General features: G+C 29.5%; 2 protein-coding genes across 2 annotated transcripts in view; both read left to right on the top strand.

The window, feature by feature from the left end:
• Nucleotides 1-348: 348 nt before the first annotated feature.
• LOTGIDRAFT_174568 (hypothetical protein) lies at nucleotides 349-3,692 on the top strand (the record flags this gene model as incomplete). Its single annotated transcript, XM_009053906.1, has 3 exons — nucleotides 349-409; nucleotides 1,577-1,876; nucleotides 3,439-3,692. The coding sequence occupies 3 exons, from the start codon at nucleotides 349-351 to the stop codon at nucleotides 3,690-3,692; spliced, it is 615 nt and encodes a 204-aa protein (XP_009052154.1).
• Nucleotides 3,693-5,827: 2,135 nt separating this feature from the next.
• The window catches only part of LOTGIDRAFT_174567 (hypothetical protein), a gene marked incomplete at both ends in the record, with an annotated part of 9,185 nt that continues 2,373 nt past the window's right edge, over nucleotides 5,828-12,639 (top strand). The window contains 9 exons of the mRNA XM_009053905.1: nucleotides 5,828-5,888; nucleotides 9,036-9,136; nucleotides 9,704-9,767; nucleotides 10,018-10,317; nucleotides 10,506-10,760; nucleotides 11,056-11,112; nucleotides 11,159-11,215; nucleotides 11,262-11,519; nucleotides 11,979-12,338. Of these exons, the coding sequence (XP_009052153.1) occupies nucleotides 5,828-5,888; nucleotides 9,036-9,136; nucleotides 9,704-9,767; nucleotides 10,018-10,317; nucleotides 10,506-10,760; nucleotides 11,056-11,112; nucleotides 11,159-11,215; nucleotides 11,262-11,519; nucleotides 11,979-12,338 (1,513 nt within the window). The remainder of the gene's footprint in view (nucleotides 5,889-9,035; nucleotides 9,137-9,703; nucleotides 9,768-10,017; nucleotides 10,318-10,505; nucleotides 10,761-11,055; nucleotides 11,113-11,158; nucleotides 11,216-11,261; nucleotides 11,520-11,978; nucleotides 12,339-12,639) is intronic.

The raw sequence follows: 12,639 nt of genomic DNA, 5'->3' as shown, positions 1-12,639 counted from the left end.
CTAAACATTGCTAAAATATAATAGTATGTATCTAGGTCATGTTAAACAATAATATATAGCATAATATAAAGGTATTGGGGTTCAGGGGTCCAAAATTTGGGTAACCGAGAATCCAGTTTCTCAAGAGAACCCTCTCTGATGTGATACCATCTAGGCATTGCTAAAATATTGTACTATGTATTTAGGTCAAAACAGGTTAAACAATAATATATAACATGATATATACATGTATAGAAGTTTTCATGTTTAAAAGAGGAAGTAAATTAGAGCCTTGTGATAAAATACTATACACCAGTAGACCAAATATATGACAAGATAAGATTGTCATGTTGAATATTGATCAATAACATGGAGTTTAAATATATATTGATATTAATAGTTATAGTTTATATACCAGTATTTATTACAGGTAAGAGATGTATTTACATTGTATTTTTTCTCATATGATATACCTAAAAAAAAACAAGTCTTTATGTAGAATGAATTGACTTGACAATAATAGTAAATATTAGACTTCAGCTTGCATATATCATATAATTACTATAATGTCGCACTGTGAACTTCGACCTATCTTTATGATTGATATTTGACTTTTACCTTCACAATATTTTAACGATATAGAATCTTTATAAAAATCATTTGACAGGCAGTTGCCTTCTTTCCTCCGTTGTAGATCTTATATCCCAATATCAAAAAAATATATTTTATACTGAGTGTAGAATGATTGGTTCATACGTACATATGTACAGCACTGAAAAACTACCACGTCTATAAACCTATATTTTTACCTGAAAGATTTCTATTTAACCACAAGTATGACGGATATTACCAAACATTATGTAAATTTAGTTGTAGTGCGCATGGGTTATTGTCAGTTAAAGGTCGCTGGCTAGGAATAGACTACTTAGACAGATTATGCACACTATGTACATTAATTGAAGTTGAGGACGAGTTCCACTTCATGATCATCTGTCCTTTTTATTCTGAAATTCGTTTAAAATATATTGGGTGTTACATATTTACAGATTATATACAGAATTTATTAACATAATATCCAGCCATAACGAAAGTACTATAAGGAACTTGGCTAAATTTATATATTATGCTACTTTACTTAGAAAAAGCGTCAAAACATAATAATGTTGAATGAATAATAATTGAATTAATTGTAAATAATCAAACTGTAAATAGCTCATTTTTTTTTTTATTATTTACTTGTATTACTATAAACATGAATGAATTGTATGTTCTTTGGGCACTTGCCTTTAAACTGAATAAAATTTATTATTATTATTATTATTATACCAAAATATTCACCATAATTTCACGTTTCTACTTACAAGAATATAATGTTGCATAGCTTAGATTATTTCATACCTCAAAGGTTGGGTTCAAATCTTAAATTGACAGTAAAATGGTTGAATTCAGAAATTACTGATGAAATGTTTTTATCTTACTAATGTAAACAATCGAAGATATGATATATTTAACTAAAAGATAATTTTCTGAGCTGAAATTAAAGTGAAAAGTAACAATAACTAGACGTTGGTTAATTATCATATTGTTTATATTACAGGTCAATATACTATAAGAGGAGTTTCTGAAAGTTATGCAGAGTTAGGTGACAATTATAGATTACAATGTGATGTTACAGATTCACCTAGTGTTGTAGATTTCCGGAGAAACAATATTGTTGTATGTAGTATGATAAACTGTGAGAGTAGTTCAATAGATAATAGATATAAATGTGGATGTATAAATAATAACAACAAACAACTATATCTCAATATAAGTAATATAAATAAACAAGATGATACAACATGGTCTTGTAGAAGTAATAATGGTGGACAAGGATCAACTAATGTATCAGTTTATTGTAAGTTTGATTTAATTGCAACTTTTTATCAAATAATTACACAATTATTATGTAAAATATAACTGTAAAATACAGTATTTTGCTTTATCTTCTGGTAGAAATACATTGCAACAACTTACTGGTGTAACTTCTAATTTGCCTGCATGTAAAATAATCTAGCAGCCACTGTAGGTAATTACGTCATAATAATCCTTGGCCTAGTGTAGGTAATTACGTTGTAATAATCCAGGGGCTAGTGTAGGTAATTACGTTATAATAATCCAGGGGCTATAAGTAGGTAATTACGTTATAATAATCCAGGGGCTAGTATAGGTAATTACGTCCTTAATTGCATGAGAGAACAAAAATCTATATTCGTGCATATAAGGATTCAACACCGAATTTCGTCAAAATTAAAAAAAATTTGTGTTTAGTCTAAGATGTTTCTTCAGATATTCCTTAGAATAATTAAAATTGATTTGTTTCGATTTTCTTTATGAATCCCTGACTTTGACCCATATTTCATGATAACGGCGGAAAATGCGTCACCCATTTTCGTGTACAATGTTGATCTATATAAGTCTAGAAAAACACCTGGTGGCATAATTAACTTTTCTTAGTATTTATCATTATAACAAAATAATAACAATTCTTTCAAAGGACAGTGATATAAAAAACATAGTGTCAGACAAAATAAGATAAGTAAAACGTAAGAATGATTTATTGCTAAAAGTCATTGAAACAACATAAGAATAGGCACACATTGCGTTACATAGAATTTTTCTGCTGACACGGAATCCGCGAGTTTATCACGTGACTTCATTCACTGGAATATATTCTAGCAGACGACACTTGGAATTCCGGTTAGAGCTTGGGATTATAAGGAAATTCGGCCGATAAAAAATTGTGATATTTGATAATAACTGAAATCCTCCATTTTGTATATGTTAGAAATAAATAATAAATTTGACGTGGCTTTAGAAACTACAAGAAAAATTGACGTTGTAGAGATTACCCATGTTTATCAAAACATCCAAATGAGGAAGTCACCCGAGGTCGCGCATGTGAATCATTAATCATTTCCGGGGATGCACGAATAATAGGTTAGCACGAAATGATTTAAAGTAACTAACCAAGGTTGTGTTTTCATGAAGCATCAGAATTGATCTTGATTATTTTCTGTGAAGCATTCTTTGTTTCATGTCAACAGGTGAAAAGAAATACTAGAATTATCAAATTATGATTTTTACAAATGTTGAATTGGTACAACAAAGATTGATAATAAGTTTAATACTTCTAATTTAGATTAGGGCGCACAAAATAATGTTCATCCTTTTTACAGAAATATTCAGTTTAGCCTACAAATAATAAGTATTCACAAACTGAATTAGGTATTACTAATAAGTAAATAGCCATAAGAAATTACATCTTAAATAACAGTACAAATAATAACGTCTTTACATTTAAAAATCTAAGATACTACCCCCAGATTTAGATACATTTTTTATCAAATGTAAACAAACCAAATGTCGGATTATGTCGAAGTATTTGTGTCAATTCAACATACTTATATAATTTTACAGATGGGCCAGAGAATATAAGATTTAATCCTAATAGTGATAATATAGATGTTATAGAAGGAAAGAGTCAGAGTGTCAACTGTTTAGCTGATTGTAAACCAGATTGTAACATCACCTGGTCTAAAGATAGTTCAACAACAATTCTAAATAACCCTTTATCACTTAGTACTAGAGATCAAACTGGTTCTTATAACTGTACAGTTAGACATACTGTATTAAATAAACAACTTACAAAACAACTTAATGTTCAGATCTAATATTATGGTAACTTCCAGTGTGTTCTGATTGGTATTTCCTATAAGACAACTATCAGTCTATGCCTATTGTAAATAGTTTGTTTAACCTCCATCTATTGTAAATATCCACTATCATTTATTTATATATATATATATATATATATATATATATATATATATATATATATATATATATATTGAATCTTCAATTTGGAGGAAATAAAGATATATGTAACCGACTGTAATATCTGATACAGTACTAGTAATATCTAATATCCAAAAATCCAAAATCAAATACATTTTCTCTCTGTTATTTTTTATGTATATTATGTTCTTACTTTAACATCTGTTCAGAAATCAACAATTCTTTGCACATACGAAAATGCGGTCTGGAAGCAATGAAAAGAATGTTTAAATACAGGGCAAGTTCATTTTGGAATTCTGAATTATGCCGTTATAAAGATGTACTAAAGAAAGAAATCGGGACCCAGTTGGAATTAAATTCATTTATTTACTCGCTCTTGGAATTATAATTTTTCACCTTTTCAGATGATATCATATCTGTATATATGTTATTTGTAACTAGATTTCAAGAAAGACATTAGTAATATTCAATACAAACACATTTAATATAACGATTAACAGATTGCAATATCTGATACAGTACTAGTAATATCGAATTCTAACATATTAAATATAACAGACTGTATAATATCCCATACAGTACTAGTAATATCGAATACTAACATATTAAATATAACAGATTATAATATCCGATACATTACTAGTAATATCCAATACTAACATATTAAATATAACAGACTGTAATATCCGATACAGTACTAGTAATATCGAATACTAACATATTAAATATAACAGACTGTAATATCTGATACAGTACTAGTAATATTCAATACAAACACATTAAATATAACAGACTGTAATATCCGATACAGTACTAGTAATATCGCATACTAACATATTAAATATAACAGATTATAATATCCTATACATTACTAGTAATATCCAATACTAACATATTAAATATAACAGACTGTAATATCTGATACAATACTAGTAAAATCCAATACTGACCCTTTATTCTTTCTGATACTTAATATGTATTCGGTATTACTTTATTACTATAATTGAACTTTGTGTCATTATATTTAAATGCTTTAAATAAACATATGAAATTTTTGTATTAAAAACATCTCTCTGTAGTTATTTATTTATATGTTCTTACTGTGGCAAGTGTTTTATTAATATATTTCTATATAATTAATTTATGCTTTGTTACTATTCATGTGAAACTGATATATAGACAACTTTATTTATTATTTGTTATAAAGGAATATGAGACAGTTTCTAGTGAAGTCAGAATTCACTTTGAATTTCAAATTGTGAGAGTGAGGTCTGCCAAACAAAATAAACAGAACAATTATGAAAAGTGGTGGCACAACAAATTCCATAGTGCAACACTACTTTGATAAGTTTTACTGAGTACAGATTAAACGCACCGCTTTATGGGCTGGTGGCACCGGAAGGTGATCTCGGTTTTTTGTGTTGTTCAAGCTTTGATGTAACATGGGCTACAAGCACCCCAGAAGTACACGAAAGACCCATGAGTCATGTTTTAATGTAATATTTTACTGATAACCTTTTGTCAAATTTGTCTAACGTTTTCAGGATTTTGGTACCTGTCTTGAATTAACGACTGCACTCTGTTAGTCTTTTATTAAGCTCTTGAGTTATTCTTTGGAAGGGATACCAGGAGATAGTGTATAATTTATTGGGGAACAAATTGTTATCTGAGATTCCAGTGATTCTCACGAGAACCGTCTCATCCTCAAATACAGTAACTAGGTCATGTTAAACAATAATATATAGCATGATATGAAGGTACAAAGAGTCCAAAAAGTTGGTAGAGATTTAAGTGTTACCCTCTTTGACGTGATTACCATTTAAACATTGCTAAAATGTAGTAGTATGTATCAAGGTCATGTTAAACAATAATATATAGCATAATATAAAGGCAATTATATGGATAAGTGTACAAAGAGGAAGTAAATTAGAGCCTTATAATAAAACGCTATTCACTAGTAGACCAAATATATGATAAGAGAAGATCGTCTTGTTGAATATTAATCAATAACATGGAGTTTAAATATAAATTGATATTAATAGTTATAGTTTATTTACCAGTACTAATTACAGGTAAGAGATGTATTAACATTGTATATTTTCTCATATAAAACATCTATAAGACCAGTTTCATGTATGAGACAAGTTTTTGTGTAGAGTGAAATGACATAACAATAATAGTAAATATTACACTTCAACCTGCACTAAATGCATATATAATAAGATAACATGAATAGCACTGTGATCTTTGACTTGATCTATCTTTATGATTAATATTTGACTTTTACCATCACAATATTTTAACGATATAGAATCTTTATATAAATAGTGGAATTCTTTTTCGTGTTGTATATTTTGTCAATTCAAGCAAATCTGTAAGGATTTTATATTGAGAGGTAGAATGATTGGTTCAAACTGAAATATTCATCATGATATCGAGTTTCTATTAAGAAGGTTTGGTCCAAAACTAAGATTGACAGTTGGTTGATAAAATGGTTAAATTCAGAATTTACTGATGGAATGATTTTATCTAAACTAATGTAAATAATCTTAGATTGAAATATTGTACCAACGACGGTTTTGTGAACTTAAATCAAAATCAAATGGAACTAGAACCGTTATAACGGTACCGAAGCAGTGCGCATCCAACCTGATACATCGATAACACGTTGCATTTTAAAATCAAAATGAGATATCTTACCGGAAAGAAAAGCATGTAAACATTCAATAGTAAAAACAATCGTTTAAACCGTTTAACGTTCGGTAGTGAAAAGACGCGTGGATTTGATACCATTCGGTACTAAAAGGTGTTAACATTCGGTAGTAAAAAGTCGAATTTTCAAAAACTTGTAAAGTTAAAAGTTCAATTCGCACAACAAAAATGAAAATATTTTTGGAAAGGTACAATAATTTGTGTTTCGGCCAAGAGGTCAACAGAGATCATAAAAGGGAATATAAGCCTTAAAAGTGTTGAAAATTGCTGTTTTGGGACGCTTGTAAAAGCGAAAATATATGTCGGACATCAAAGATAAAAGTATGAATGACTTTGACCTTCTAAAGACCAAGATTATGCATGTAAATGGTCAAAATATCAAAATTTTATAAATTGTAAATCCTATTCCCTTTTTTAAAGTAAAAGGCCTAAACAAAATGTAACTTTATCAGGTATTGTCCCAAATAGTGCTTTAATTTTTTGTAAAATTTCGATGGTGAAAAATGCAAACTTTTCGAGTTTTAACAATTTGAATTATTTATGGTAAAGGTAAGAGTAACCCGGATTTGCCACGCCCACTGCAAAATTTTTGTGTTGTCTGTAATAATATGTACAATGTCAAATAATGTTCAAAATTTCAAGTGTTTACAATCATTAGATCATGAGATATTCGTAGTTAAAAGTTTTTTTAAGGCAACGGTGACTGTCGGTGGATTATAGAAACCGTTAAAATTACGCAAAGTTACTATAGAAGTCAATACAAAATTTTCAAATTCAATTTTAATCAAAATACCAAGTGTTATATATCATTTGAAAGAATAGATTGCGTGTAATAAGGACAAAAGATAAATTTTCGTTTATGTAAATTAGGTCACGTGATAGACCTTTTTTTAAAGTTAAAAATCGCGATTTTCAATTGGCTGTAGAACCGGAAGTTAACGGAGCACGACAAAAGTGAAAATATTATCGGATATATCTCGTAATGGGCAACAACCTTTGTTCAGGTCAAAAGGTCAACAAAGGTTAAATAAAAGTAATATGAGCCTATGAAGTTTCGAAAATTGCTGTTTTCGGATGTCTGTATGTCTGTCTGTATGTTGCACATCAAAAATCAAAGTAAGAATGGTCATCTTAGATCAATGACCTTTGACCATGCAAAGGTCAAGGTCATTTACGTTAAAGTTCAAAAATGAAAATTTATAAAATTGTTAAACCTGTTCCCTTTTTTAAAGTAAAGAACGCAAACAACTGTAATCTTATCACAAATTGTCCTAAGCAGTGATCTACTTTCATGCAAAATTTCTAGGATGACAATTGCAAACTTTGCGAGTTATGACAATTGCAAATATTTCAGGTAAAGGTAAATGCCCACCGGATGTGCCACGCCCACTTCAAAAATTTAATTTGTCTGTGATGATGTCTACATTGTTAAATAATGTTCAAAATTTCAAGTCTTTACAATCATTAGATCATGAGATATTAGTAGTTAAACTTTTTTTAGGACAACGGTGACTGTCGGTAAATTATAGACACCCCGATTTTACGCACAGTTACTATAGAAGCCAGTACAAAATTTTCAATTTTTAAATCGCGCAATTTTGATCAAAATATCAAGTGTGATATATCGCCAAAAAGGAGAGATCGTGCACTCTAAGAATATATAAGAAATTTGTTATATGTTAATTAGGTCACGTGACAGAGCTTTTCAAAGTTAAAAATCGCGATTTTCAAATTGCTGTAGAACCGGAAGTTAACAATGCACAACAAAAGTGAAGATATTATCGAATATATCTCGTAAGGGGCAACAACTTTTGTGCAGGTCAAAAGGTCAACAAATGTCAAATAAAAGTAATATGTGCCTTTGAAGTTTCGAAAATTGCTGTTTTCGGACGTCTGCAAAACCGGAAGTATATATTGGACATCAATGATCAAAGTAAGAATGGTCATCCTTAGTCAATGACCTTTGACCATGCAAAGGTCAAGGTCATTAATGTTAAAGATCAAAAATGAAAATTTATAAAATTGTTAAACCTATTCCCTTTTTTAAAGTAAAGAATGCAAACAACTGTAATCTTATCACAAATTGTCCTAAGCAGTGATCTATTTTCATGCAAAATTTCTAGGGTGACAATTGAAAGCTATGAGAGTTATAACAAATGCAAATATTTCAGGTAACGGTAAATGCACACCGGATGTGCCACGCCCACTTCAAAAATTTCAATTTGTCTGTGATGTTGTGTACATTATTAAATAATGTTCAAAATTTCAAGTGTTTACAATTATTAGATCATGAGATATTCGTAGTTAAAAGTTTTTTTATGGCAACGGTGACCGTCGGTAGATTATAGACACCGTGAATTTACGCACAGTTACTATAGAAGTCAGTACAAAATTTTCGATTTTTAAAACGCGCAATTTTGATCAGAATGTCAAGTGTGATATATCACCAAAAAGGAAATTTCATTCACTCAAAGAATATATAAGAATTTTTGTCGTATGTTAATCAGGTCACGTGACAGAGTTCCTCAAAGTTAAAAATCGCGATTTTCCAATGGCTGTAGAAGTTAACGATGCACAAAAAAAGTGGAGATATGATCGGATAGATCTCGTAAGAGGCAACCACTTTTGTTCAGGTCACAAGGTCACCAAAGGTCAAAATCACTAGATATGAGCCTTAATAGTTTTGACAATTACTGAAAACATAAAACCGGAAATAAAAAAAATACAAAGCCAAAATTCAAAAATCGGCTTCCCATGTTTTGTTAGCAATCGATTGTAGTTTACATAAACATCTAATTTACGCACATCCAATTATACCCTGAGGCCCCATTTTGTCATATCAAGATGGCGTCTTACACAATACTTCCGGGTCAAATTTTTTGATTCCAAAATTGTTATAGGGACAATTTTAACTAATTTCAAAAAGAATTTTTCAAATACCTACAAAATTCCGGAAGTTGAAATTTCAAGTTTAGAGGCGAATGACGTCAAAACCGGAAGTGATATTGAAATTTTGAAAATAGATTTTTGTCAGGAATCAAAATGCTTATCTACTATTAAATTTTTAGACCGATTGAAATAAAATTGTGGAAGTTTAAAAAATGCTTTAAATAAAATATCAAAAAGTCAGCGACAAAAGTCAAAATTTGAAATTTCTTAAATTGCTATCTTTTAGACATTAGTTAAAAGTAATGAACAAAACAAAAATTATGTTCAAAATAGATTCAGAATAATAGCAGGTATTGGAAAGACGTAATGAACGGTTCAAGTCCTACGTCATTTCCGGTTGGGCGAAGATGCGTCATTTTACATTTAAACAATAGCGACACGCTAAGTATAAGAGATAATGATGTCAGATAATCTGTGGTATGTGCAGTTTTGGCTGGGGAGCGTGACCAGAAGTAGACAAAAAAAAAAAAAAAAATAGTCATTTCGAAAACAAAGCAATAAAAACTAAGTTGTTTGATTATCATATTGTTTATATTACAGGTCATTATTCTATAAGAGGAGTTCCTGAAAGTTATGCAGAGTTAGGTGAAAATTATACATTACAATGTAATGTTACAGATTCACCTATTGCTATAGATTTCCGTAGAAACAATATTGTTGTATGTAATATGATAAACTGTGGGAGTAGTTCAACAGATAATAGATATAAATGTGGATGTATAAATAATAACAACAAACAACTATATCTCAATATAAGTATTATAAATATACAAGATGATACAACATGGTCTTGTAGAGGTAATTCTGGTGGACAAGGATCAACTACTGTTCCAGTTTATTGTAAGTTTATTTTCATCTCTGTTGAATTTTCAGATTATCATTCTTAAGTCAAAATGGCAGGATAATACACACTTAATTTTCATTTTCTGTGAAGCAAAAAAGTTGTCCTTTCTTATTTTATGAGCATCGTTATTTGGTTAAATTCAATAAAAGAAATTTAAAAAGAAATAATAAAGTGATTTTTACAGATGGTCCAGAGAATATAAGATTTAACTCAACTAGTGATAATATAGATGTTATAGAAGGAAAGAGTCAGAGTGTCAACTGTTTAGCTGATTGTAAACCAGATTGTAATATCACCTGGTCTAAAGATGGTTCAACGACAATTCTAAATAACATTTTATCACTTAGTACTAGAAATCAAACTGGTTCTTATACCTGTACAGTTAGACATACTGTATTAAATAAACAACTTACAAAACAACTTAATGTTCAGATTTATTGTAAGTATATAATACTTTATTAATAAATACTAGACAGCAAACTGGTTCTTATAACTGTACAGTTACACATACTGTATTAAATAAACAACTTAGAAAACAACTTAATGTTCAGATTTATTATATAATACTTTAACGAAGCACAAGACATTTATTAACTCAACGTTTCACATCCTCCTACAGGCGGCGTTATCAGGAGAAGTGTCACTTAAATAAACAACTTACAAAACAGCTTATTGCCCAGAATTATTGTAAGTATATAATACTATAACATGTTAACTGATTGTTATTATTTCAGATGGGCCTGATAGACTTACTTTCTCACCAGATGTAACAAGTATCAATATAATAGAAGGTAGAGATCAAACTATAACATGTTTAACTGATTGTTATTATTTCAGATGGTCCAGATGAACTTACTTTCTCACCAGATGTAACAAGTATCAAAATAATAGAAGGTAGAGATCAAACTATAACATGTTTAACTGATTGTTATTATTTCAGATGGTCCAGATAAACTTACTTTCTCACCAGATGTAACAAGTATCAATATAATAGAAGGTAGAGATCAAACTATAACATGTTTAACTGATTGTTATGAATGTAATTATAAATGGACTGGACCTGTTACATCACCAACTAAAGATCTTGTATTGACTCAAATAAAAAGAAATCAGGAAGGAAACTATAGATGTGAAGCTACCAATATTAAAAATACCAACCCTAAAACAAGATCTAAATCTATACAAGTTAATGTACATTGTAAGTATATATTTATTATATGACCCACCTCTCTATGTCAATGTATAATCATAAAAAAAGAATTGGGCATTTTCTGATAATATTGTTATTGTGCTCGACTGAAAAGCTACTTTTAAATAAATGCAAAGGTCTTGATAGATATTTTTCAAAGAGTATTGCTGAAAGACTAAGCTTTTGATGTTTCTCAGTACTTTTGCACGATCACAACTTTCATCCACTAAAAATATATACGAAAAATGCTTACAATTGATTTATCCAAACATCACAAAAATCTATAGGCATCATCCTTGGCACGGCCCAAACCTACGGAAACAATCTGTCAAAGATTGATGCCTTTAAAGTGAGCATAAATTTGATATAAACAGATCAACGGAAAATGTTAGGACTCATTGTTTGCTGAATGGGCATATAAAATTCTGACTATGTTAAAGATTATTAATTGCCTTACTTCTGTTTCAGATCCACCTGATATAACCAGTGTAACATCTGATGCTGTAAATAACACAGCTAGTGAAGGTTCTGATGTTATATTTAACTGTAATGTTGATAGTAAACCAGTATCTACTGTAACCTGGTCATCTTCTACTAGTACTGATACTAACACTGGTCAACAGTGGACATTAACACAAGCAAAATGTCAGGATACAGGAATCTATACATGTACAGCTAATAATGGTATTGGTCAATCAACTACTAAATCCTTACCATTAAATATTAGATGTAAGTTTATGTTAAATCAGTATACTATAATCTATACATGTACAACTAATAATGGTATTGGTCAGTCAACTACTAAATCTTTACCATTAAATATTAGATGTAAGTTTATATTTAGTCAGTATACTAAAATCTATACATGTTCAGCTAATAATGGCATTGGTTAGTCAACTATTAAATCTTTACCATTAAATATTAGATGTAAGTTTATATTTAGTCAGTATACTATAATCTATACATGTTCAGCTAATAATGGCATTGGTTAGTCAACTATTAAATCTTTACCATTAAATATTTAATGAAAATACATATCTAGTCCGTATATTATAACCTATTTATGTAGAGCTAGTAATGGTATTGATCATTCAACTACGAAATCTTTACCATTATTGTTACGGTATTG

The sequence above is a fragment of the Lottia gigantea genome, assembly GCF_000327385.1.
Source record: "Lottia gigantea unplaced genomic scaffold LOTGIsca_202, whole genome shotgun sequence".
NCBI classification, from domain to species: domain Eukaryota; kingdom Metazoa; phylum Mollusca; class Gastropoda; family Lottiidae; genus Lottia; species Lottia gigantea.
The sequence above is the reverse complement of the archived record's forward strand: the minus strand, read 5'-3'. Positions and strand labels throughout refer to the sequence as shown.